At 42.4% G+C, this 26398-nt stretch overlaps 2 protein-coding genes across 2 annotated transcripts; both read right to left on the reverse strand.

Moving 5' to 3' along the window:
- Positions 1 to 11377: 11377 nt before the first annotated feature.
- On the reverse strand, positions 11378 to 12160 carry LOC309806596 (proline-rich protein 23C-like; the record flags this gene model as incomplete). The annotated part of the gene is made up of 1 exon (XM_082625482.1): positions 11378 to 12160. One exon carries the CDS (start codon positions 12158 to 12160, stop codon positions 11378 to 11380), a length of 783 nt encoding a protein of 260 aa, XP_082481608.1.
- A 13073-nt stretch (positions 12161 to 25233) lies between these two features.
- Positions 25234 to 26016, reverse strand: LOC309806597 (proline-rich protein 23C-like; the record flags this gene model as incomplete). Its single annotated transcript, XM_082625483.1, has 1 exon — positions 25234 to 26016. One exon carries the CDS (start codon positions 26014 to 26016, stop codon positions 25234 to 25236), a length of 783 nt encoding a protein of 260 aa, XP_082481609.1.
- Between the last annotated feature and the right edge of the window lie 382 nt (positions 26017 to 26398).

A 26398-nucleotide genomic window follows, 5' to 3' on the forward strand; every position in this document is an offset into this window, starting at 1 on the left:
TTTTTAAATCATGAACTCTTAACTCATACATTTATTGCATACACCTAAGAGTGAATTACTATAATTGGTCCTGTGTGTGTCTTTTCAAGTTAATAGGTAGGGACTTCCCTGGTGACGCAGTGGTTAAGAATCTGCCTGCCAATGCAGGGGACATGGGTTTGATCCCTGATCTGGGAAGACCCCACATGCTGCAGAGCAGCAAAACCCGTGCGCCACAACGGCTGAAGCCCTTGTGCCTAGAGCCTGTGCTCTGCAACAAGAGAAGCCACTGCAATGAGAAGCCCGCGCACTGCAACCAAGAGTAGCCCCTGCTGGCCTCAACTAGAGAAAAGCCAGCATGCAGCACCGAAGACCAGACACAGCCAAAAATAAATAAATAGATAAATAAATAAACAAAGAAATAAATAAATTTTAAAATTATAAAAAAAAAGATTTAAAAAATGTTAATAGGTAACGCCTTCCTCTTTTTTTCCCCAAAATATTTTTCACAGTTTAAACTCCTGTGAGCGGAGTATGTTTCCATTTCATTACATCCTTGTAAACATTTCTTATTGATAGACTCTTAACTGTTTTCCAACCTGGTGTAGTAAAATGCTATATCATTGTGTTTTCATTTTGCATTTCTGATTGCCAGTCAAGGTGGATCATTTTTTTCCCATGCTTATTAGCCAATATTATATTTAATTCTTTGAAATATTCCCATCTTCTTGGGTTTTTTTTACTTAAAAAAATTAGGTTTCAACTTTTCCTCCAACTTTTTGCAGTGCTGGTTCGTTCTTCAAAGACCAACTCTGAGGGCACTTTCTTGAAAAGGGCATTTCTGACCATTTTGTTTGGAATGGTTTCTTCACTTACTCTCTATCTCATCCCTCTCTCTATGGCCTTCATAGTATTACCACATTCTGTAAATAAACAAAATATTGTTTAAAGACATTGGGGTTCAGTCATACTACTACCAGTCACTTATCAAATGTATGTGCAGCAAATGTCTCTATCACAGTCTTTGAAGACTTTCGCCCTTCATTCACTGTAATTCTCACTCATTGCACATCTGCTGTAGTTTGTGGTGAGTTTAATATTGTCATGGATCCCTCCTCCCCCCACATCTTGGCTTCTCAGTTCTCTTCCTCTTCAGTAATTTTGTCCTCCCTCCTACCTCATTGACTCATACTCTTTTACCTTGTCATTATGAAACTTATATGGTAGTCATCAGTTACATCCATTAGACTATAACTTAATTAGTAAATAGTAAACTGTAAACTGCCTTCGCTGGTCAAGCTCACTTTAACTGTTTTTACAAAAACTTGCATATCCCCCAAGCATGATGTAGCCTAAAGAGTAAGCTACAAGGCCTCTTCACGACCCCTACAGATAAGTACCTCTGATGTAAGAGTCTTAAGATGTTTGCCCGAGTTGTTTTTTTGGAACTTGGAGTCAGTTGTCCAGTTTGAACTTCAGCTGGTTAAGACTGGTTGGGACAACCGCCTCTCCCCTCGGGCATGCGAGAGTGTCTGATCGGTGGCCATTTGATGTCAGAGGGCCAAAACCTCCACCCTAAGAATATGCTAATGGCGCCGTTTTCTGAACATGCATCCTCTGAAGGAGCACGTAGCTTAGTTGCACCTGCCGAGAATAACGATACATCTTTTTTTTTAATGTATTTATTTATTTAATTTATTTATTTTTGGCTGCGTTGGGTCTTCGTTGCTGCGTGCGGGCTTTCTCTGTTTGCAGTGAGTGGGGGCTTCTCTTCGTTGCAGTGTGCAGGCTTCTCATTGTGGTGGCTTCTCTTGTTGTGGAACACGGACACTAGGAGCGTGGGCTTCAGCAGTTGTGGCACACGGGCTCAGTAGTTGTGGCACGCAGGCTCTAGAGTGCAGGCTCAGTACTTGTGGCTCAAGGGCTTAGTTGCTCCGAGGCATGTGAGATCTTCCCAGACCAGGGCTCGAACCCATGTCCCCTGCATTGTTAGGCGGATTCTTTTTTTTTTTTTTTTTTGGTAGGTGGATTCTTAACGACTGTGCCACCAGGGAAGTCCCGACCCGATCTTTTTCTCCTTTCCAGTCACCTTTCCCCACACTCCCTGCACCTCAGGCCTCCCTAATTCTTTATCCAGTAAATATCCCTAGCCCCTGGCCTTTGGGGAGATGGATTTGAGATTTGTTCTCCTTTCTCCTTGCTTGACTGCCTTGTGAATAAACCCTTTCTCTGCTGCAAACCTCTCTATCTCAGAGTTGGGCTTTCTGTGTGTGAGGCAAATGAACGTGGCTCAGTAACTATTACTCCAAATTGTGACCCCCTCTGTAATCACAATTTAAAAGATTTATTCTCAGAGTAGTGGCTACCTCCTAACTTTCTAGCTTAGCCCTTTACATATCCAAACTCCATCAATGCTTATGCCCTTCTGGAAAAATTCATCTTTTCAGTGAAACTTAAACTATCAGTTCTTCACTTCCCTCCATAACTGGAACTTAAATTCCACGAAGAGTCATTTTAATCATTGCTATATGTATATCTTTTTTAAAAATTATTTTTTATTGAGGTAACTTTTGTTTATAACATTATATAAGTTTCATATGGACAACATTATATTTCTACTTCTGTACACACTACAGCATGCTCACCAACAAAGATTTAGTTTGTATAGTCACCACAGAGTTGATCCTCTTTATCCATTTCACCCTTTCCCCTCTGGTAGCCACTACTCTGCTCTCTGTATCTACATGTTTGTTTTTGTTTGGTGTGGTTTGTTCATTTACTTTGTATGTTTTTTTTTAAATTCCATATCTATGTGAAATCATATGGTATTTGGCTTTCTCTAGCTGACTTCTTTCACTTAGCATAATACTCTCAGTGTCCATCCATGCTGTGGCAAATGGCCAGGTTTTATTTTTTTCCTATGGCTGTATCTATATTGTATATATTCTGTTTCACCTCTTCTTTATTCATTTATTGGTTGATGGGCACTGCGGTTGTTGCTATACCTGGTCTATTGTAAATAATGCTGCAATGAACATGGGGGTGCATAAGTGTTTTCAAGTTAGTGTTTTCATATACTTTGGATAAATACTCAGAAGTGGGATAGCTGGATCATATGGTAGTTCTATTCCTGCATTTCTAAGGAATCTTCATACCGTTCTCCATAGTGGCTGTGCCAGTTTACATTCCCACCGACACCGCAGGAGGGCTCACTTTTCTCCACGTACTCGCCAACACTTTTAATTTCTTGCCTTTTGATAAAAGCCATTCTAACAGGTATGAAGTGATATGTCATTGTCGGTTTTTTTTTTTTAGTTTTTTAAAAATTGAGGTATAATGGAGTTACAGTGTTACGTTTCAGGTGTACAAGATAATGATGAACAATTCCTAAAGATTATACTCCATTTATAGTTATTATAAAATATTGGCTATGGACCCTTGCCTGGCAGTCCAGTGGTTAAGACTCCATGCTTCCACTGCAGGGGCCCCGGGTTCAGTCCCTGTTCAGGGAACTAAGATCCCCGTGTGCTGCGGGGTACGGCCAAAAAATAAATATTGGCTGTATTCCCTGTGTTGTACAATATATCCTTGTAGCTTAATTACTTTAAACATAGTAGTTTATACCTCTTCATCTCTTACCCCATCTTGCCTCTCCCCACCTGTAACCACGAGTTTGTTCTCTATATCTGTGAATCTGTTTCTTTTTCGTTATATTCACTAGTTCGTTTTATTTTCTGGATTCCATGTTTAAGTGATAACATAACAGTATTTGTCTTTCTCTGTCTGAATCATTTCACTATGCATAATACCCTACAAGTCTATCCATGTTGTTGTAAATGACAAAATTTCACTCTTTTTTTTTATGGCTGAGTATATACATACACACAGACACACACATGCATATATGTATCACATCACATCTTCTTTAGCTGTCCATCTGTTGATGGACACTTAGGTTGTTTCCACATTTTGGCTGTCATAAATAATGCTGCCACGAACATTCAGCTGCATGTATCTTTTCAAAGTAGTGTTTTTGTTTTCTTTGGATGTATACCCAGGAGTGGAATTGCTGTATCCTATGGTAATTCTATTTAGTTTTTTGAGGAACCTCCACACTGTTTTCCACAGTGGCTGCACCAATTCACATTCCCACCAACAGTGTACGGGGGTCCCCTTTATTTCACAACCTAGCCAACATTTGTTATTTGTGGTCGTTTTGATGTTAGGTGTTCTTACAGGTGTGAGGTGGTATCTCATGGTGGTTTGATTTGTATTTCTCTGACGGTTAGTGATGTTGAGCATCTTTTCATGTGCCTGTTGCCCGACTGTTATGTCTTCTTTGGAAAAATGTCTGTTCAGCTCTTCTGCCCATTTTTGTTAATTGATTTTTATTGGAGTGTAGTTGATTTACAATGTTGTGTTAGTTTCAGGTGTACAGCAAAGTGAATCAGTTATACATAGATCCACTGTTCTTTAGATTCTGTTCCCATATACGTTATTACAGAGTATTGAGGAGAGTTGTATAAACTTTTATTTTTTACATCTTTATTGGAGTATAATCGCTTTACCATGGTGTGTTAGTTTCTGCCTTATAACACAGTGAATCAGTTATACATATACATATGTTCCCATATCTCTTCCCTCTTGCGTCTCCCTCCCTCCCACCCTCCCTATCCCACCCTTCTAGGTGGTCACAAAGCACTGAGCTGATCTCCCTGTGCTATGCGGCTGCTTCCCAGTAGCTATCTGTTTTACATTTGGTAGTGTATATATGTCCATGCCTCTCTCTCGCTTTGTCAGAGCTTACCCTTGCCCCTCCCCATATCCTCAAGTTCGTTCTCTAGTAGGTCTGTGTCTTTATTCCTGTCTTACCCCTAGGTTCTTCATGACATTTTTTTCCCTTAAATTCCATATCTATGTGTTAGCATACAGTATTTCTCTTTCTCTTTCTGACTGACTTCACTCTGTATGACAGACTCTAGGTCCATCCACCTCATTACACATAGCTCAATTTCGTTTCTTTTTATGGCTGAGTAATATTCCATTGTATATCTGTGCCACATCTTCTTTATCCATTCATCCAATGATGGACACTTAGGTTGTTTCCAGCTCCGGGCTATTGTGAATAGAGCTGCAATGAACATTTTGGTACATGACTCTTTTTGAATTATGGTTTTCTCAGGGTATATGCGCAGTAGTGCATTGCTGGGTCATATGGTAGTTCTATTTTTAGTTTTTTAAGGAACCTCCATACTGTTCCCCATAGTGGCTGTACCAATTCACATTCCCACCAGCAGTGCAAGAGTGTTCCCTTTTCTCCACACCCTCTCCAGCATTTATTGTTTCTAGACTTTTAGATGATGGCCATTCTGACTGGTGTGAGATGATATCTCATTGCAGTTTTGACTTGCATTTCTCTAATGGTTAATGATGTTGAGCATTCTTTCATGTGTTTGTTGGGAGTCTGTATATCTCCTTTGGAGAAATGTCTATTTAGGTCTTCTGCCCATTTTTGGATTGGGTTGTTTGTTTGTTTGCTACTGAGCTGCATGAGCTGCTTATAAATTTTGGAGATTAATCCTTTGTCAGTTGCTTCATTTGGAAATATTTTGTCCCATTCCGAGGGTTGTCTTTGGTCTTGCTTATGGTTTCCTTTGCTGTGCAAAAGCTTTGAAGTTTCATTAGGTCCCATTTGTTTATCTTTGTTTTTATTTCCATTTCTCTAGGAGGTGGGTCCAAAAGGATCTTGTTGTGATTTATGTCATAGAGTGTTCTGCCTATGTTTTCCTCTAAGAGTTTGATAGTTTCTGGAGTTACATTTAGGTCTTTAATCCATTTTGAGCTTATTTTTGTGTATGGTGTTCGGGAGTGATCTAATCTCATACTTTTACATGTACCTGTCCAGTTTTCCCAGCACCACTTATTGAAGAGGCTGTCCTTTCTCCACTGTACATTCCTGCCTCCTTTATCAAAGATACAGTGACCATATGTGTGTGGGTTTATCTCTGGGCTTTCTGTCCTGTTCCTTCTGCCCGTTTTTCAATCAGGTGGTTTGCTTTTTCCTATTGAGTTGTATGAGCTGTTTATATATTTTGGATATTAACCTCTTATTGGTCATCTCATTCCCAAATATTTTCCCCCATTCAGTAGGTTGTCTTTTCATTTTGTTGATGGTTTCCTTTGCTGTCTGGAAACTTTTAGGTTTAATTAGGTCCCATTTGTTTATTTTGGCTTTTGTTTCCTTTGCCTTAGGAGACAGATTAAAACAATATACAGTAAAGATAGAAAATCAACCATGTACAAAGCTAGTAGGAAGGCTAAAAGCCAAAAGTAGTAATATCATCTGTATCTACAGTAAGCAGTTTGGGGATACACAAAATAATTAGATGTAAAATATGATGTCCAAAACAGTAATCATAAGGGGAGGAGAGTACAATTGTAGGGTTGTTAAATGCATTTGAGATTTGAGATCAGCAACTTAAAACAATCACATATAACAATATATCACTGTATATAAACTTCATGATAGACACAAACAGAAAAATCTATAATAGATGCACACAGAAAAAAGAGGCAAGGATTTGAACATGACATTAAAGATAGTCATCAAATCACAAGACAAAAGAATGAAAGAAGAAGAAAGGAAGAAAAAAGCACTACAAAACAACATCAAAACAATTAATAAAATGGCAATAAGAACATACACATCAATAATTATTCAAAGTAAATGGACTAAATGCTCCAATCAAAAGACATAGGGCGATAGATAAATGAGGACCTAGTGTATGGCACAGGGAACTCTATTCAACATTTTGTATATAATAACTTATAATGGAAAAGAATCTGAAAAAGAATATATACATATATAGATCGCTTTGCTGTACACCTGAAACTAATACAACATTGTAAATCAACTATACTTCAATAAAAAGTTGTTTGTTTTGAAAAAAAAAAGAGTGGCCGAATGGATACAAAAACAAGACCCATATATATGCTGCCTACAAGAGGCTCACTTCGGATCTAAAGACACACATAGACTGAAAGTGAGGGGATGGAAAAAGATACTCCATGCAAATGGAAATAAAAAGAAAGCTGGGGAGCAATACTTACATGAGACATAGACTTTAAGAGAAATAGACTTTTGTGGTTTGGATTTGCATTTCTCTAATAATTTGTGACGTTGAACATCTTTTCATGTGTCTATTGGCCATCTATGTCTTCTTTGGAAAGTGTCCTATACCCATTTGGGGGTTGTTTTATTTTTGTTGTTGTTGTTGTGAGTTCTTTCTATATTTTGGATGTTCACCCCTGACTGGATATATGATTTGCAAGTATCTTCTTCCATTAGGTAGGTTCCCTGTTCATTTTGTTGCTGGTTTCCTTTACTGTGCAGAAACTTCTTAGTTTGATGTAATCCTATTTGTTTACTTTTGCTTGTGTTTCCCTTGCCTGAGGAGACAAATAAGTGGAAAAGTGTTCTGTGCTCATGGATTGGAAGAAATAACATCGTTCAAATGTCTCTATTACCTAAAGCAATCTTCAGATCCAATGCAATCTCTATCAAAGTCCCAAGGATATTTTTCGCAAAAATAGAATAAAAAAGTCTTAGATTTACATGAAACCATAAGAGACCCTGAACAGCCAAAGCAATCCTGATAAAAAGAACAGAGTTGGAGGTATCACACTCTCTGATTTAAAACTATATTATAAAGCTACAATAATCAAAACAGCATTATATTTGCAGAAAAGCAGATACATAGGTCAATGGAACATAACTGAGAACCTGGGAGTAAACCCATACATATATGGATAATGAATTCATGGCAAGGAAGCAAAGAGCGTACAATGGAAAAGGACAGTCTCTTCAATAAATGGTGACGGGGGAACTTCCCTGGTGGTGCAGTGGTTAAAACTCCGTCTGCCAATGCAGGGGGACACGGGTTCGATTCCTGGTCTGGCAAGATCCCACACGCCACGGAGCAACTAAGCCCGTGCGCCACAACTACTGAGCCTGTGCCCTAGAGCCCGCGAGCCACAACTACTGAGCCCCTGTGCCACAACTACCAAAGCCCGTGTGCCTAGAGCCTGTGCTCCGCAACAAGAGAAGCCACTGCAATGAGAAGCCCATGCACTGCAACGAAGACCCAACGCAGCCAAAAATAAATAAATAAATAAATTTAGATTAAAACATGGTGTTGGGAAAACTGGACAGCCACATGCTAAGAAAAAAAGAAAAAGAAACTAGACCACTATCTCACACCACACACAAAAGTCATCTCAATGCATTAAAGACTTTAGTGTAGGGCTTCCCTGGTGGCGCAGCGGTTGAGAGTCCGCCTGCCGATGCAGGGGACACGGGTTCGTGCCCCGGTCCGGGAAGATCCCACATGCCACGGAGCGGCTGGGCCCGTGAGCCATGGCTGCTGAGCCTGTGCATCCGGAGCCTGTGCTCCGCAACGGGAGAGGCCACAACAGTGAGAGGCCCGCATACCGCAAAAAAAAAAAAAAAAAAGAAATGGGCAGAAGACCTAAATAGACATTTCTCCAAAGAAGACATACGGAAGGCCAAAAAGCACATGAAAATATGCTCAACATCACTAATTACTAGACAAATGCAAATCAAAACTACAATGAGGTATCACGTCACACTGGTCAGCATGAGCATCATTAAAAAGTCCACATATAATAAGTGCTGGAGAGGGTGTGGAGAAAAGGGAACTCTCCTACAGTGTTGAAGGGAATGTAAATTGGTGCAGCCATTATGGAGAACAGTATGGAGATTCCTTAAGAAACTAAAAAGGGTTGCTATATGGTCCAGCAGTCCCACTCCTGGGCAAATATCCCAAGAAAACTCTAATTTGAAAAGATACATGCACCCCAATGTTCATAGTAGCACTATTTAAAATAGCCAACTGGCGACTTCCTTGGTGGCGCAGTGGTTAAGAATCTGCCTGCCAGTGCAGGGGACACAGGTTTGAGCCCTGGGCTGGGAAGACCCCACATGCCACCAAGCAACTAAGCCCGTGTGCCACAACTACTGAAGCCCGCTAGCCTAGAGCCCACGAGCCACAGCTACTGAGCCCACATGCCACAATTACTGAGGCCCGCGTGCCTAGAGCCCGTGCTCTGCAACAAGAGAAGCCACCGTAATGAGAAGCCTGCGCACTGCAACGAAGAGTAGCCCCCGCTCGCTGCAACTACAGAAAGCCCACGTGCAGCAACAAAACCCAATACAGCCAAAAATTAAATAAATAAATAAATAAATAAATAAATGAAAAAAACCCCAAGACATGGAAGCAACCTAAATGTCTATCTACAGATGAATGGATAAAAAGATGTGGCATACCTATACAATGGAATACTACTCAGCCATAAATGAGAATGAGATGATGCCATTTGTAGCAACATGGATGGACCTAGAGATTATCATACTAAGTGAAGTAAGTCAAAGAAAGATAAATATCATATGATATCACTTATATGTGGAATCTAAAATATGACACAAATGAAGTTATTTACAAAACAGAAATAGACTCACAGACATAGAAAACAACCTTATGTTTACCAAAGGGGAAAGAGGGTGGGGGAGAGATAAATTAGGAGTTTGGGATTAGCAGATATAAAACTATCATGTATTCAGTGTAAAACAGATAAACAACAAGGTCCTACTGTATAGCACAGGGAACTATATTCAATATCCTGTAATAAACCATAACCATGTAAAAGAATATGGAAAAAATATATAACTTTGCTGTACACCAGAAAGTAACACAACAATGTAAATCAACTATACTTCAATTGAAAAATAAAATAAAATTTAAAAATGTGCTAATGAACAGCTGAGTCAAATATAAAAGGAACAACAACTTGATTGGCAGAGACCTCTTGCCTGCAACAACAATCAAAAATGGCAGAACAATGGAGTAATGTCTTTAAAGTACTTAAATAACACTTTAGAATTAGGAATGAATACATAATAAAAATTTTCAGATATACAAGACTATGAGAGTGTACTACACAAAACATGTTGAGATTTACAAAACCAAGATAATTTACTACACATAGGGTATAGTGGAAAGAACTATTAAAGTATATTCTTCAGCAAGAAGAAAATTGAGGCTAGACTTTGAGAGTGGAATATAAGAATAAAAAGGTAGAGAGGAAATGGTAAAGCATGTTGGTGAATATAAATAGTATTGATGTTTAAAAAAACTGAAACCATCTTGTTTTCAGCTTTACCTGTAGATTTTATTTCTTTTGTAAAAATGTGAAAGAAATATGGTAATTAATTAATGTTTTATTTTTTTAAATTTTTATTTATTTATTTTTGGCTGCGTTGAGTCCTCGTTGCTGCACACGGGCTTTCTCTAGTTGCGGTGAGCGGGGGCTACTCTTCGTTGAGGTGCACGGGCTTCTCACTGCAGTGGCTTCTCTGGTGGCGAAGCATGGGCTGTAGGTGCGTGGGCTTCAGCTGTGGCTCATGGGCTTAGTTGCTCCACGGCATGTGGGATCTTCCCAGACCAGGGCTCGAACCCATGTCCCCTGCATTAGCAGGCAGATTCTTAACCACTGCGCCACCAGGGAGGCCCCTAAATTAATGTTTTAAGAGTTAGAGGTTTGATTTACAAAAGAAAAAACTCGGGGTAGAATGTCAAAGGTATGAATAATGTGGAATAGCAGGAATGCAAACATTTTACATCAGTCTCTGAGTCAAAATAACCGGAGGAAGAGATTTAAAAAGGAAATGCATATCCTGATACATGCTGAAAACATCTGATAAAATCCAGCATTTATTCATAATGAAAAGTGAACTTGACTGGAAGAGAACTTCCTCAGGTTAAGAGGAAGCTATGAACAAACATCATACAATTATGTATAGTAACCATCATACTATTTTGCAACTTTCCAGGAGAGCAGCTCAAAACACCAAGAAAGAGAAAAGCCATGGCTAAAAATCTTCATAAATGCATGGGAAAACATATAACATGAGAAATCCAGTTATTTATTGGTTTGGGGAGAAATAGGGTAGCAATAGGGTATGGTGCTGGAGAGAGAAGAATTTGAGAGAAAATAACCAATGCAAACGAGCGGGAATGGATAGGCCTGAGAATGATGTTGTAAAGAAGTCCAGACGTCTGAACACACATTGTCCGGTATCCCTGGGCAGATTTTCCATTTCAAAGATGAGGTCTAGAGTCTGCTTTCTTTTCCTGACGTCTTCTCCTGCTACTATAGCCAGTCTGGAGGGAAAAAGGAGTTGTTGGCCCACGAGATGCTTAATTTCCAGGTTGTAGGACATTCAGTGTAAAAGACGCCGGGAAATCCATTGGGCCTCCTGGATGGTAGCCAGAATGTGTGTGTGTGTGTGTGTGTGTGTGTGTGTACACCGGGGTGCAGTTCATTCCGGGAACAGACATCTCTGGGCCTCGCGCTTAGGACGGTAAGGGCGTTGGGGGCGCTCGTGAGGACCCGGACTCGGAGAGGGAGGTAGAGGTTGGAGTGGTGAGTCGAGGGAGAGCTCCCGAAGGTGCAAGTGCAGGTTGTCGTCGTGGTGAGGAGAGCGTTTCTCTGGAGTAGGATTGGGCGCCCGAGGACGGGGCTCTGGGACAAAGCCCTGCGCGCTGGGTCCCGACACCCTTGCGGTGGGGCTGCGGAGCTCAGCGACGGAGCCGGCTTCAGCCTCCATCCCAGGCGGCAGGAGCTCGGCGTCTGCTTCCTCCTGGTTGGCCTCTTCTTGGCGGGCGATCTCTGGGACAGCTGCGCAGAAGAATCCCGGCTCCCGGGCCATGTACTCCCCTGGAGCGCTCAGGAAAGCGGCCCGTTGCAGGCCCTGTCCCCACGGGCCTTCCACGCCCCAGCCCAGGAGGGCCTCGGGGACCAGCATGAGCATGTCATCTCCGAGAGACACTTGCAGCACGGACGTGGGCTTGGGCGCCAGCAGCACGTCGACGCCATCTAGGGGCAGGTGCAGGGCACAGCCGGCGGGCAGGACCACTACGGAAGTGAGCGCGTCCGCGGCCGGAGGTCCCGTCAGGTTGTCCAGGCTGGGCGCCGCCTCGGACTCGGACTCGGGGTCCTCGGGCTCCTCTGTTCGGCGGCGCTTGGCGGGGCCGGGTCCTTCGGTCTGCGGTCCCCCCCAGTCCGCAGGGTAGGCACTGGGCCTGCGGGGCCGTTTGCCCATGACCTCGACCGACGGACGGCGCCCCCGGGGCCTGGCAGAGGGCGAGGAGGCGCTCGATCCTGCACGCTGTGACGGGTTTCGACGACGGCTGAGGCAAGCCGGGGCGGGGCGGCGCGATGCGGCGACGGCAGGACGGCGCGATACGGGACGAGTCCTCGGAGCTCCGGGGCCGCCTCCTGCAGTTGGTCCTGCAGTTCAGGTTTCTAGGGGAACGGCGTCTGGCGCGGGGCTGGGCCTGGCGCCTTCGAATCTTCAGCTCGTCACGCCGATTCGTCTCCGCAACAGACAGCGAAAGATGTTGCCCGTGAAGCCAGTGAAATCCTAGTCGCAAAATGTCACGCGAAGCCCCGCCCCCTCCAAGGCTCCGCCCCGTAGACCTCGCGGTATCTGTGCTGCCCAATAGCCGGGGCTGTGGTTGGTAGAAAGCTACTGTTAAAGTCCTCCGGGGGCCAGAATACTCGTGTACTTCATTCTTAGAGAAAAAAAGATACACCGAAAATGGAACTTTAACTATTAGTCACCTTTAAGGTTAATATTTTCCTTTGATTTCAGGCATTCTAGAGAAAAAAACCACTCAAATAGACCACCCCCCTGGCAACATAAAACGGACCTATCTAAACGTTCCATGAAATTCCTTTAATGCTTGTGCTTTCATTTCAGGAGTAAATGGAAAATACTCATATATGTTTAGGTAAAGCTCTGTCTTAATAGTCAAATATTTGTGGCAGTTCCTTCCTGAAGATAAAAGCTGTTATAAAATTAAAACAATCTCAGTATAATTAACTTGTTTTATTCAGTATTTATTATATGCCAACCATTCTACTGAGGTTTAAAAAATGATCTTCATTTATTAAATTAAATTAATTAATTAATTTATTTATTTGGCGGTACGCGGGCCTCTCACTGTTGTGGCCTCTCCCGTTGCGGAGCACAGGCTCCAGACGCGCTGGCTCAGCGGCCATGGCTCACGGGCCCAGCCCCTCCGCGGCATGCGGGATCTTCCCGGACCGGGACACGAACCCGTGTCCCCTGCGTCGGCAGGCGGACCCTCAACCACTGTGCCACCTGGGAAGCCCTGATCTTTGTTTTGAAAAAATTTTTTATTTTTATGTACTTTTGGCTGCGTTGGGTCTTTGTTGCTGCGTGCGGGCTTTCTCTAGTTGCAGCGAGCGGGGGCTAGTCTTCGCTGCGGTGCACAGGCTTCTCGTTGCGGTGGCTTCTGTTTGTTGCGGAGCACGGGCTCTAGGCACACGGGCTTCTGTAGTTGTGGGACGCAGGCTCAGTAGTCGTGGCTCTTGGGCTCTAGAGTGCAGGCTCAGTAGTTGCGGCACATGGGCTTATTTGCTCCACGGCATGTGGGATCTTCTCGGACCAGAGCTCGAACCCGGCATGCGGATTCTTAACTACTGCGCCGCCAGGACCCTGGTGGCGCAGTAGTTAAGGTATGTACTAAAAGCTGTACACATTTAATGTAAACAACTTGAGTTTGTAGGTAAGAATACACTCGTGAAACTATCACCACAATCAAAACCATAAAAGTTATCTATGACCTGCAAAAGTGTCTTCCTACCCTCTCTGAAAAAAAAATGACCTTTTTTACTTTTCACAACACCTGAAGCTCAGAGTGGTCAAGTGAGGTTTCAAAACTTAAATATGTACCAAGTTTGTGTTAGATATAGGCATCCAATGCAGACTTCTCTGGTTTTAAATCATGAACTCTTAACTCATACATTTATTGCATACACCTAAGAGTGAATTACTATAATTGGTCCTGTGTGTGTCTTTTCAAGTTAATAGGTAGGGACTTCCCTGGTGACGCAGTGGTTAAGAATCTGCCTGCCAATGCAGGGGACATGGGTTTGATCCCTGATCTGGGAAGACCCCACATGCTGCAGAGCAGCAAAACCCGTGCGCCACAACGGCTGAAGCCCTTGTGCCTAGAGCCTGTGCTCTGCAACAAGAGAAGCCACTGCAATGAGAAGCCCGCGCACTGCAACCAAGAGTAGCCCCTGCTGGCCTCAACTAGAGAAAAGCCAGCATGCAGCACCGAAGACCAGACACAGCCAAAAATAAGTAAATAGATAAATAAATAAACAAAGAAATAAATAAATTTTAAAATTATAAAAAAAGATTTAAAAAATGTTAATAGGTAACGCCTTCCTCTTTTTTTTCCCCAAAATATTTTTCACAGTTTAAACTCCTGTGAGCGGAGTATGTTTCCATTTCATTACATCCTTGTAAACATTTCTTATTGATAGACTCTTAACTGTTTTCCAACCTGGTGTAGTAAAATGCTATATCATTGTGTTTTCATTTTGCATTTCTGATTGCCAGTCAAGGTGGATCATTTTTTTCCCACGCTTATTAGCCAATATTATATTTAATTCTTTGAAATATTCCCATCTTCTTGGGTTTTTTTTACTTAAAAAAATTAGGTTTCAACTTTTCCTCCAACTTTTTGCAGTGCTGCTTCGTTCTTCAAAGACCAACTCTGAGGGCACTTTCTTGAAAAGGGCATTTCTGACCATTTTGTTTGGAATGGTTTCTTCACTTACTCTCTATCTCATCCCTCTCTCTATGGCCTTCATAGTATTACCACATTCTGTAAATAAACAAAATATTGTTTAAAGACATTGGGGTTCAGTCATACTACTACCAGTCACTTATCAAATGTATGTGCAGCAAATGTCTCTATCACAGTCTTTGAAGACTTTCGCCCTTGATTCACTGTAATTCTCACTCATTGCACATCTGCTGTAGTTTGTGGTGAGTTTAATATTGTCATGGATCCCTCCTCCCCCCACATCTTGGCTTCTCAGTTCTCTTCCTCTTCAGTAATTTTGTCCTCCCTCCTACCTCATTGACTCATACTCTTTTACCTTGTCATTATGAAACTTATATGGTAGTCATCAGTTACATCCATTAGACTATAACTTAATTAGTAAATAGTAAACTGTAAACTGCCTTCGCTGGTCAAGCTCACTTTAACTGTTTTTACAAAAACTTGCATATCCCCCAAGCATGATGTAGCCTAAAGAGTAAGCTACAAGGCCTCTTCACGACCCCTACAGATAAGTACCTCTGATGTAAGAGTCTTAAGATGTTTGCCCGAGTTGTTTTCTTGGAACTTGGAGTCAGTTGTCCAGTTTGAACTTCAGCTGGTTAAGACTGGTTGGGACAACCGCCTCTCCCCTCGGGCATGCGAGAGTGTCTGATCGGTGGCCATTTGATGTCAGAGGGCCAAAACCTCCACCCTAAGAATATGCTAATGGCGCCGTTTTCTGAACATGCATCCTCTGAAGGAGCACGTAGCTTAGTTGCACCTGCCGAGAATAACGATACACCTTTTTTTTTAATGTATTTATTTATTTAATTTATTTATTTTTGGCTGCGTTGGGTCTTCGTTGCTGCGTGCGGGCTTTCTCTGTTTGCAGTGAGCGGGGGCTTCTCTTCGTTGCAGTGTGCAGGCTTCTCATTGTGGTGGCTTCTCTTGTTGTGGAACACGGACACTAGAAGCGTGGGCTTCAGCAGTTGTGGCACACGGGCTCAGTAGTTGTGGCACGCAGGCTCTAGAGTGCAGGCTCAGTACTTGTGGCTCAAGGGCTTAGTTGCTCCGAGGCATGTGAGATCTTCCCAGACCAGGGCTCGAACCCATGTCCCCTGCATTGGTAGGCGGATTCTTTTTTTTTTTTTTTTTTGGTAGGCGGATTCTTAACGACTGTGCCACCAGGGAAGTCCCGACCCGATCTTTTTCTCCTTTCCAGTCACCTTTCCCCACACTCCCTGCACCTCAGGCCTCCCTAATTCTTTATCCAGTAAATATCCCTAGCCCCTGGCCTTTGGGGAGATGGATTTGAGATTTGTTCTCCTTTCTCCTTGCTTGACTGCCTTGTGAATAAACCCTTTCTCTGCTGCAAACCTCTCTATCTCAGAGTTGGGCTTTCTGTGTGTGAGGCAAATGAACGTGGCTCAGTAACTATTACTCCAAATTGTGACCCCCTCTGTAATCACAATTTAAAAGATTTATTCTCAGAGTAGTGGCTACCTCCTAACTTTCTAGCTTAGCCCTTTACATATCCAAACTCCATCAATGCTTATGCCCTTCTGGAAAAATTCATCTTTTCAGTGAAACTTAAACTATCAGTTCTTCACTTCCCTCCATAACTGGAACTTAAATTCCACGAAGAGTCATTTTAATCATTGCTATATGTATATCTTTTTTAAAAATTACTTTTTATTGAGGTAACTTTTGTTTATAAACTTATATAAGTTTCATATGGACAACATTATATTTCTACTTCTGTACACACTACAGCATGCTCACCAACAAAGATTTAGTTTGTATAGTCACCACAGAGTTGATCCTCTTTATCCATTTCACCCTTTCCCCTCTGGTAGCCACTACTCTGCTCTCTGTATCTACATGTTTGTTTTTGTTTGGTGTGGTTTGTTCATTTACTTTGTATGTTTTTTTTAAAATTCCATATCTATGTGAAATCATATGGTATTTGGCTTTCTCTAGCTGACTTCTTTCACTTAGCATAATACTCTCAGTGTCCATCCATGCTGTGGCAAATGGCCAGGTTTTATTTTTTTCCTATGGCTGTATCTATATTGTATATATTCTGTTTCACCTCTTCTTTATTCATTTATTGGTTGATGGGCGCTGCGGTTGTTGCTATACCTTGACTATTGTAAATAATGCTGCAATGAACATGGGGGTGCATAAGTGTTTTCAAGTTAGTGTTTTCATATACTTTGGATAAATACTCAGAAGTGGGATAGCTGGATCATATGGTAGTTCTATTCCTGCATTTCTAAGGAATCTTCATACCGTTCTCCATAGTGGCTGTGCCAGTTTACATTCCCACCGACACCACAGGAGGGCTCACTTTTCTCCACGTACTCGCCAACACTTTTAATTTCTTGCCTTTTGATAAAAGCCATTCTAACAGGTATGAAGTGATATGTCATTGTCGGGTTTTTTTTTTTAGTTTTTTAAAACTTGAGGTATAATGGAGTTACAGTGTTACGTTTCAGGTGTACAAGATAATGATGAACAATTCCTAAAGATTATACTCCATTTATAGTTATTATAAAATATTGGCTATGGACCCTTGCCTGGCGGTCCAGTGGTTAAGACTCCATGCTTCCACTGCAGGGGCCCCGGGTTCAGTCCCTGTTCAGGGAACTAAGATCCCCGTGTGCTGCGGGGTATGGCCAAAAAATAAATATTGGCTGTATTCCCTGTGTTGTACAATATATCCTTGTAGCTTAATTACTTTAAACATAGTAGTTTATACCTCTTCATCTCTTACCCCATCTTGCCTCTCCCCACTTGTAACCACGAGTTTGTTCTCTATATCTGTGAATCTGTTTCTTTTTCGTTATATTCACTAGTTTGTTTTATTTTCTGGATTCCATGTTTAAGTGATAACATAACAGTATTTGTCTTTCTCTGTCTGACTCATTTCACTATGCATAATACCCTACAAGTCTATCCATGTTGTTGTAAATGACAAAATTTCACTCTTTTTTTATGGCTGAGTATATACATACACACAGACACACACATGCATATATGTATCACATCACATCTTCTTTAGCTGTTCATCTGTTGATGGACACTTAGGTTGTTTCCACATTTTGGCTGTCATAAATAATGCTGCCACGAACATTCAGCTGCATGTATCTTTTCAAAGTAGTGTTTTTGTTTTCTTTGGATGTATACCCAGGAGTGGAATTGCTGTATCCTATGGTAATTCTATTTAGTTTTTTGAGGAACCTCCACACTGTTTTCCACAGTGGCTGCACCAATTCACATTCCCACCAACAGTGTACGGGGGTCCCCTTTATTTCACAACCTAGCCAACATTTGTTATTTGTGGTCGTTTTGATGTTAGGTGTTCTTACAGGTGTGAGGTGGTATCTCATGGTGGTTTGATTTGTATTTCTCTGACGGTTAGTGATGTTGAGCATCTTTTCATGTGCCTGTTGCCCGACTGTTATGTCTTCTTTGGAAAAATGTCTGTTCAGCTCTTCTGCCCATTTTTGTTAATTGATTTTTATTGGAGTGTAGTTGATTTACAATGTTGTGTTAGTTTCAGGTGTACAGCAAAGTGAATCAGTTATACATATATCCACTGTTCTTTAGATTCTGTTCCCATATACGTTATTACAGAGTATTGAGGAGAGTTGTATAAACTTTTATTTTTTACATCTTTATTGGAGTATAATCGCTTTACCATGGTGTGTTAGTTTCTGCCTTATAACACAGTGAATCAGTTATACATATACATATGTTCCCATATCTCTTCCCTCTTGCGTCTCCCTCCCTCCCACCCTCCCTATCCCACCCTTCTAGGTGGTCACAAAGCACTGAGCTGATCTCCCTGTGCTATGCGGCTGCTTCCCAGTAGCTATCTGTTTTACATTTGGTAGTGTATATATGTCCATGCCTCTCTCTCGCTTTGTCAGAGCTTACCCTTGCCCCTCCCCATATCCTCAAGTCCGTTCTCTAGTAGGTCTGTGTCTTTATTCCTGTCTTACCCCTAGGTTCTTCATGACATTTTTTCCCTTAAATTCCATATCTATGTGTTAGCATACGGTATTTGTCTTTCTCTTTCTGACTGACTTCACTCTGTATGACAGACTCTAGGTCCATCCACCTCATTACACATAGCTCAATTTCGTTTCTTTTTATGGCTGAGTAATATTCCATTGTATATCTGTGCCACATCTTCTTTATCCATTCATCCAATGATGGACACTTAGGTTGTTTCCAGCTCCGGGCTATTGTGAATAGAGCTGCAATGAACATTTTGGTACATGACTCTTTTTGAATTATGGTTTTCTCAGGGTATATGCGCAGTAGTGCATTGCTGGGTCATATGGTAGTTCTATTTGTAGTTTTTTAAGGAACCTCCATACTGTTCCCCATAGTGGCTGTACCAATTCACATTCCCACCAGCAGTGCAAGAGTGTTCCCTTTTCTCCACACCCTCTCCAGCATTTATTGTTTCTAGACTTTTAGATGATGGCCATTCTGACTGGTGTGAGATGATATCTCATTGCAGTTTTGACTTGCATTTCTCTAATGGTTAATGATGTTGAGCATTCTTTCATGTGTTTGTTGGGAGTCTGTATATCTCCTTTGGAGAAATGTCTATTTAGGTCTTCTGCCCATTTTTGGATTGGGTTGTTTGTTTGTTTGCTACTGAGCTGCATGAGCTGCTTATAAATTTTGGAGATTAATCCTTTGTCAGTTGCTTCATTTGGAAATATTTTGTCCCATTCCGAGGGTTGTCTTTGGTCTTGCTTATGGTTTCCTTTGCTGTGCAAAAGCTTTGAAGTTTCATTAGGTCCCATTTGTTTATCTTTGTTTTTATTTCCATTTCTCTAGGAGGTGTGTCCAAAAGGATCTTGTTGTGATTTATGTCATAGAGTGTTCTGCCTATGTTTTCCTCTAAGAGTTTGATAGTTTCTGGCATTACATTTAGGTCTTTAATCCATTTTGAGCTTATTTTTGTGTATGGTGTTCGGGAGTGATCTAATCTCATACTTTTACATGTACCTGTCCAGTTTTCCCAGCACCACTTATTGAAGAGGCTGTCCTTTCTCCACTGTACATTCCTGCCTCCTTTATCAAAGATACAGTGACCATATGTGTGTGGGTTTATCTCTGGGCTTTCTGTCCTGTTCCTTCTGCCCGTTTTTCAATCAGGTGGTTTGCTTTTTCCTATTGAGTTGTATGAGCTGTTTATATATTTTGGATATTAACCTCTTATTGGTCATCTCATTCCCAAATATTTTCCCCCATTCAGTAGGTTGTCTTTTCATTTTGTTGATGGTTTCCTTTGCTGTCTGGAAACTTTTAGGTTTAATTAGGTCCCATTTGTTTATTTTGGCTTTTGTTTCCTTTGCCTTAGGAGACAGATTAAAACAATATACAGTAAAGATAGAAAATCAACCATGTACAAAGCTAGTAGGAAGGTTAAAAGCCAAAAGTAGTAATATCATCTGTATCTACAGTAAGCAGTTTGGGGATACACAAAATAATTAGATGTAAAATATGATGTCCAAAACAGTAATCATAAGGGGAGGAGAGTACAATTGTAGGGTTGTTAAATGCATTTGAGATTTGAGATCAGCAACTTAAAACAATCACATATAACAATATATCACTGTATATAAACTTCATGATAGACACAAACAGAAAAATCTATAATAGATGCACACAGAAAAAAGAGGCAAGGATTTGAACATGACATTAAAGATAGTCATCAAATCACAAGACAAAAGAATGAAAGAAGAAGAAAGGAAGAAAAAAGCACTACAAAACAACATCAAAACAATTAATAAAATGGCAATAAGAACATACACATCAATAATTATTCAAAGTAAATGGACTAAATGCTCCAATCAAAAGACATAGGGCGATAGATAACTGAGGACCTAGTGTATGGCACAGGGAACTCTATTCAATATTTTGTATATAATAACTTATAATGGAAAAGAATCTGAAAAAGAATATATACATATATAGATCGCTTTGCTGTACACCTGAAACTAATACAACATTGTAAATCAACTATACTTCAATAAAAAGTTGTTTGTTTTGAAAAAAAAAAGAGTGGCCGAATGGATACAAAAACAAGACCCATATATATGCTGCCTACAAGAGGCTCACTTCGGATCTAAAGACACACATAGACTGAAAGTGAGGGGATGGAAAAAGATACTCCATGCAAATGGAAATAAAAAGAAAGCTGGGGAGCAATACTTACATGAGACATAGACTTTAAGAGAAATAGACTTTTGTGGTTTGGATTTGCATTTCTCTAATAATTTGTGACGTTGAACATCTTTTCATGTGTCTATTGGCCATCTATGTCTTCTTTGGAAAGTGTCCTATACCCATTTGGGGGTTGTTTTATTTTTGTTGTTGTTGTTGTGAGTTCTTTCTATATTTTGGATGTTCACCCCTGACTGGATATATGATTTGCAAGTATCTTCTTCCATTAGGTAGGTTCCCTGTTCATTTTGTTGCTGGTTTCCTTTACTGTGCAGAAACTTCTTAGTTTGATGTAATCCTATTTGTTTACTTTTGCTTGTGTTTCCCTTGCCTGAGGAGACAAATAAGTGGAAAAGTGTTCTGTGCTCATGGATTGGAAGAAATAACATCGTTCAAATGTCTCTATTACCTAAAGCAATCTTCAGATCCAATGCAATCTCTATCAAAGTCCCAAGGATATTTTTCGCAAAAATAGAATAAAAAAGTCTTAGATTTACATGAAACCATAAGAGACCCTGAACAGCCAAAGCAATCCTGATAAAAAGAACAGAGTTGGAGGTATCACACTCTCTGATTTAAAACTATATTATAAAGCTACAATAATCAAAACAGCATTATATTTGCAGAAAAGCAGATACATAGGTCAATGGAACATAACTGAGAACCTGGGAGTAAACCCATACATATATGGATAATGAATTCATGGCAAGGAAGCAAAGAGCGTACAATGGAAAAGGACAGTCTCTTCAATAAATGGTGACGGGGGAACTTCCCTGGTGGTGCAGTGGTTAAAACTCCGTCTGCCAATGCAGGGGGACACGGGTTCGATTCCTGGTCTGGCAAGATCCCACACGCCACGGAGCAACTAAGCCCGTGCGCCACAACTACTGAGCCTGTGCCCTAGAGCCCGCGAGCCACAACTACTGAGCCCCTGTGCCACAACTACCAAAGCCCGTGTGCCTAGAGCCTGTGCTCCACAACAAGAGAAGCCACTGCAATGAGAAGCCCATGCACTGCAACGAAGACCCAACGCAGCCAAAAATAAATAAATAAATAAATTTAGATTAAAACATGGTGTTGGGAAAACTGGACAGCCACATGCTAAGAAAAAAAGAAAAAGAAACTAGACCACTATCTCACACCACACACAAAAGTCATCTCAATGCATTAAAGACTTTAGTGTAGGGCTTCCCTGGTGGCGCAGCGGTTGAGAGTCCACCTGCCGATGCAGGGGACACGGGTTCGTGCCCCGGTCCGGGAAGATCCCACATGCCACGGAGCAGCTGGGCCCGTGAGCCATGGCTGCTGAGCCTGTGCATCCGGAGCCTGTGCTCCGCAACGGGAGAGGCCACAACAGTGAGAGGCCCGCATACCGCAAAAAAAAAAAAAAAAAGAAATGGGCAGAAGACCTAAATAGACATTTCTCCAAAGAAGACATACGGAAGGCCAAAAAGCACATGAAAATATGCTCAACATCACTAATTACTAGACAAATGCAAATCAAAACTACAATGAGGTATCACGTCACACTGGTCAGCATGAGCATCATTAAAAAGTCCACATATAATAAGTGCTGGAGAGGGTGTGGAGAAAAGGGAACTCTCCTACAGTGTTGAAGGGAATGTAAATTGGTGCAGCCATTATGGAGAACAGTATGGAGATTCCTTAAGAAACTAAAAAGGGTTGCTATATGGTCCAGCAGTCCCACTCCTGGGCAAATATCCCAAGAAAACTCTAATTTGAAAAGATACATGCACCCCAATGTTCATAGTAGCACTATTTAAAATAGCCAACTGGCGACTTCCTTGGTGGCGCAGTGGTTAAGAATCTGCCTGCCAGTGCAGGGGACACAGGTTTGAGCCCTGGGCTGGGAAGACCCCACATGCCACCAAGCAACTAAGCCCGTGTGCCACAACTACTGAAGCCCGCTAGCCTAGAGCCCACGAGCCACAGCTACTGAGCCCACATGCCACAATTACTGAGGCCCGCGTGCCTAGAGCCCGTGCTCTGCAACAAGAGAAGCCACCGTAATGAGAAGCCTGCGCACTGCAACGAAGAGTAGCCCCCGCTCGCTGCAACTACAGAAAGCCCACGTGCAGCAACAAAACCCAATACAGCCAAAAATTAAATAAATAAATAAATAAATAAATAAATGAAAAAAACCCCAAGACATTGAAGCAACCTAAATGTCTATCTACAGATGAATGGATAAAAAGATGTGGCATACCTATACAATGGAATACTACTCAGCCATAAATGAGAATGAGATGATGCCATTTGTAGCAACATGGATGGACCTAGAGATTATCATACTAAGTGAAGTAAGTCAAAGAAAGATAAATATCATATGATATCACTTATATGTGGAATCTAAAATATGACACAAATGAAGTTATTTACAAAACAGAAATAGACTCACAGACATAGAAAACAACCTTATGTTTACCAAAGGGGAAAGAGGGTGGGGGAGAGATAAATTAGGAGTTTGGGATTAGCAGATATAAAACTATCATGTATTCAGTGTAAAACAGATAAACAACAAGGTCCTACTGTATAGCACAGGGAACTATATTCAATATCCTGTAATAAACCATAACCATGTAAAAGAATATGGAAAAAATATATAACTTTGCTGTACACCAGAAAGTAACACAACAATGTAAATCAACTATACTTCAATTGAAAAATAAAATAAAATTTAAAAATGTGCTAATGAACAGCTGAGTCAAATATAAAAGGAACAACAACTTGATTGGCAGAGACCTCTTGCCTGCAACAACAATCAAAAATGGCAGAACAATGGAGTAATGTCTTTAAAGTACTTAAATAACACTTTAGAATTAGGAATGAATACATAATAAAAATTTTCAGATATACAAGACTATGAGAGTGTACTACACAAAACATGTTGAGATTTACAAAACCAAGATAATTTACTACACATAGGGTATAGTGGAAAGAACTATTAAAGTATATTCTTCAGCAAGAAGAAAATTGAGGCTAGACTTTGAGAGTGGAATATAAGAATAAAAAGGTAGAGAGGAAATGGTAAAGCATGTTGGTGAATATAAATAGTATTGATGTTTAAAAAAACTGAAACCATCTTGTTTTCAGCTTTACCTGTAGATTTTATTTCTTTTGTAAAAATGTGAAAGAAATATGGTAATTAATTAATGTTTTATTTTTTTAAATTTTTATTTATTTATTTTTGGCTGCGTTGAGTCCTCGTTGCTGCACACGGGCTTTCTCTAGTTGCGGTGAGCGGGGGCTACTCTTCGTTGAGGTGCACGGGCTTCTCACTGCAGTGGCTTCTCTGGTGGCGAAGCATGGGCTGTAGGTGCGTGGGCTTCAGCTGTGGCTCATGGGCTTAGTTGCTCCACGGCATGTGGGGTCTTCCCAGACCAGGGCTCGAACCCATGTCCCCTGCATTAGCAGGCAGATTCTTAACCACTGCGCCACCAGGGAGGCCCCTAAATTAATGTTTTAAGAGTTAGAGGTTTGATTTACAAAAGAAAAAACTCGGGGTAGAATGTCAAAGGTATGAATAATGTGGAATAGCAGGAATGCAAACATTTTACATCAGTCTCTGAGTCAAAATAACCGGAGGAAGAGATTTAAAAAGGAAATGCATATCCTGATACATGCTGAAAACATCTGATAAAATCCAGCATTTATTCATAATGAAAAGTGAACTTGACTGGAAGAGAACTTCCTCAGGTTAAGAGGAAGCTATGAACAAACATCATACAATTATGTATAGTAACCATCATACTATTTTGCAACTTTCCAGGAGAGCAGCTCAAAACACCAAGAAAGAGAAAAGCCATGGCTAAAAATCTTCATAAATGCATGGGAAAACATATAACATGAGAAATCCAGTTATTTATTGGTTTGGGGAGAAATAGGGTAGCAATAGGGTATGGTGCTGGAGAGAGAAGAATTTGAGAGAAAATAACCAATGCAAACGAGCGGGAATGGATAGGCCTGAGAATGATGTTGTAAAGAAGTCCAGACGTCTGAACACACATTGTCCGGTATCCCTGGGCAGATTTTCCATTTCAAAGATGAGGTCTAGAGTCTGCTTTCTTTTCCTGACGTCTTCTCCTGCTACTATAGCCAGTCTGGAGGGAAAAAGGAGTTGTTGGCCCACGAGATGCTTAATTTCCAGGTTGTAGGACATTCAGTGTAAAAGACGCCGGGAAATCCATTGGGCCTCCTGGATGGTAGCCAGAATGTGTGTGTGTGTGTGTGTGTGTGTGTGTGTACACCGGGGTGCAGTTCATTCCGGGAACAGACATCTCTGGGCCTCGCGCTTAGGACGGTAAGGGCGTTGGGGGCGCTCGTGAGGACCCGGACTCGGAGAGGGAGGTAGAGGTTGGAGTGGTGAGTCGAGGGAGAGCTCCCGAAGGTGCAAGTGCAGGTTGTCGTCGTGGTGAGGAGAGCGTTTCTCTGGAGTAGGATTGGGCGCCCGAGGACGGGGCTCTGGGACAAAGCCCTGCGCGCTGGGTCCCGACACCCTTGCGGTGGGGCTGCGGAGCTCAGCGACGGAGCCGGCTTCAGCCTCCATCCCAGGCGGCAGGAGCTCGGCGTCTGCTTCCTCCTGGTTGGCCTCTTCTTGGCGGGCGATCTCTGGGACAGCTGCGCAGAAGAATCCCGGCTCCCGGGCCATGTACTCCCCTGGAGCGCTCAGGAAAGCGGCCCGTTGCAGGCCCTGTCCCCACGGGCCTTCCACGCCCCAGCCCAGGAGGGCCTCGGGGACCAGCATGAGCATGTCATCTCCGAGAGACACTTGCAGCACGGACGTGGGCTTGGGCGCCAGCAGCACGTCGACGCCATCTAGGGGCAGGTGCAGGGCACAGCCGGCGGGCAGGACCACTACGGAAGTGAGCGCGTCCGCGGCCGGAGGTCCCGTCAGGTTGTCCAGGCTGGGCGCCGCCTCGGACTCGGACTCGGGGTCCTCGGGCTCCTCCGTTCGGCGGCGCTTGGCGGGGCCGGGTCCTTCGGTCTGCGGTCCCCCCCAGTCCGCAGGGTAGGCACTGGGCCTGCGGGGCCGTTTGCCCATGACCTCGACCGACGGACGGCGCCCCCGGGGCCTGGCAGAGGGCGAGGAGGCGCTCGATCCTGCACGCTGTGACGGGTTTCGACGACGGCTGAGGCAAGCCGGGGCGGGGCGGCGCGATGCGGCGACGGCAGGACGGCGCGATACGGGACGAGTCCTCGGAGCTCCGGGGCCGCCTCCTGCAGTTGGTCCTGCAGTTCAGGTTTCTAGGGGAACGGCGTCTGGCGCGGGGCTGGGCCTGGCGCCTTCGAATCTTCAGCTCGTCACGCCAATTCGTCTCCGCAACAGACAGCGAAAGATGTTGCCCGTGAAGCCAGTGAAATCCTAGTCGCAAAATGTCACGCGAAGCCCCGCCCCCTCCAAGGCTCCGCCCCGTAGACCTCGC

Source organism: Mesoplodon mirus (genome assembly GCF_964341445.2).
Source record: "Mesoplodon mirus genome assembly, chromosome: 6".
Lineage (NCBI taxonomy): Eukaryota > Metazoa > Chordata > Mammalia > Artiodactyla > Ziphiidae > Mesoplodon > Mesoplodon mirus.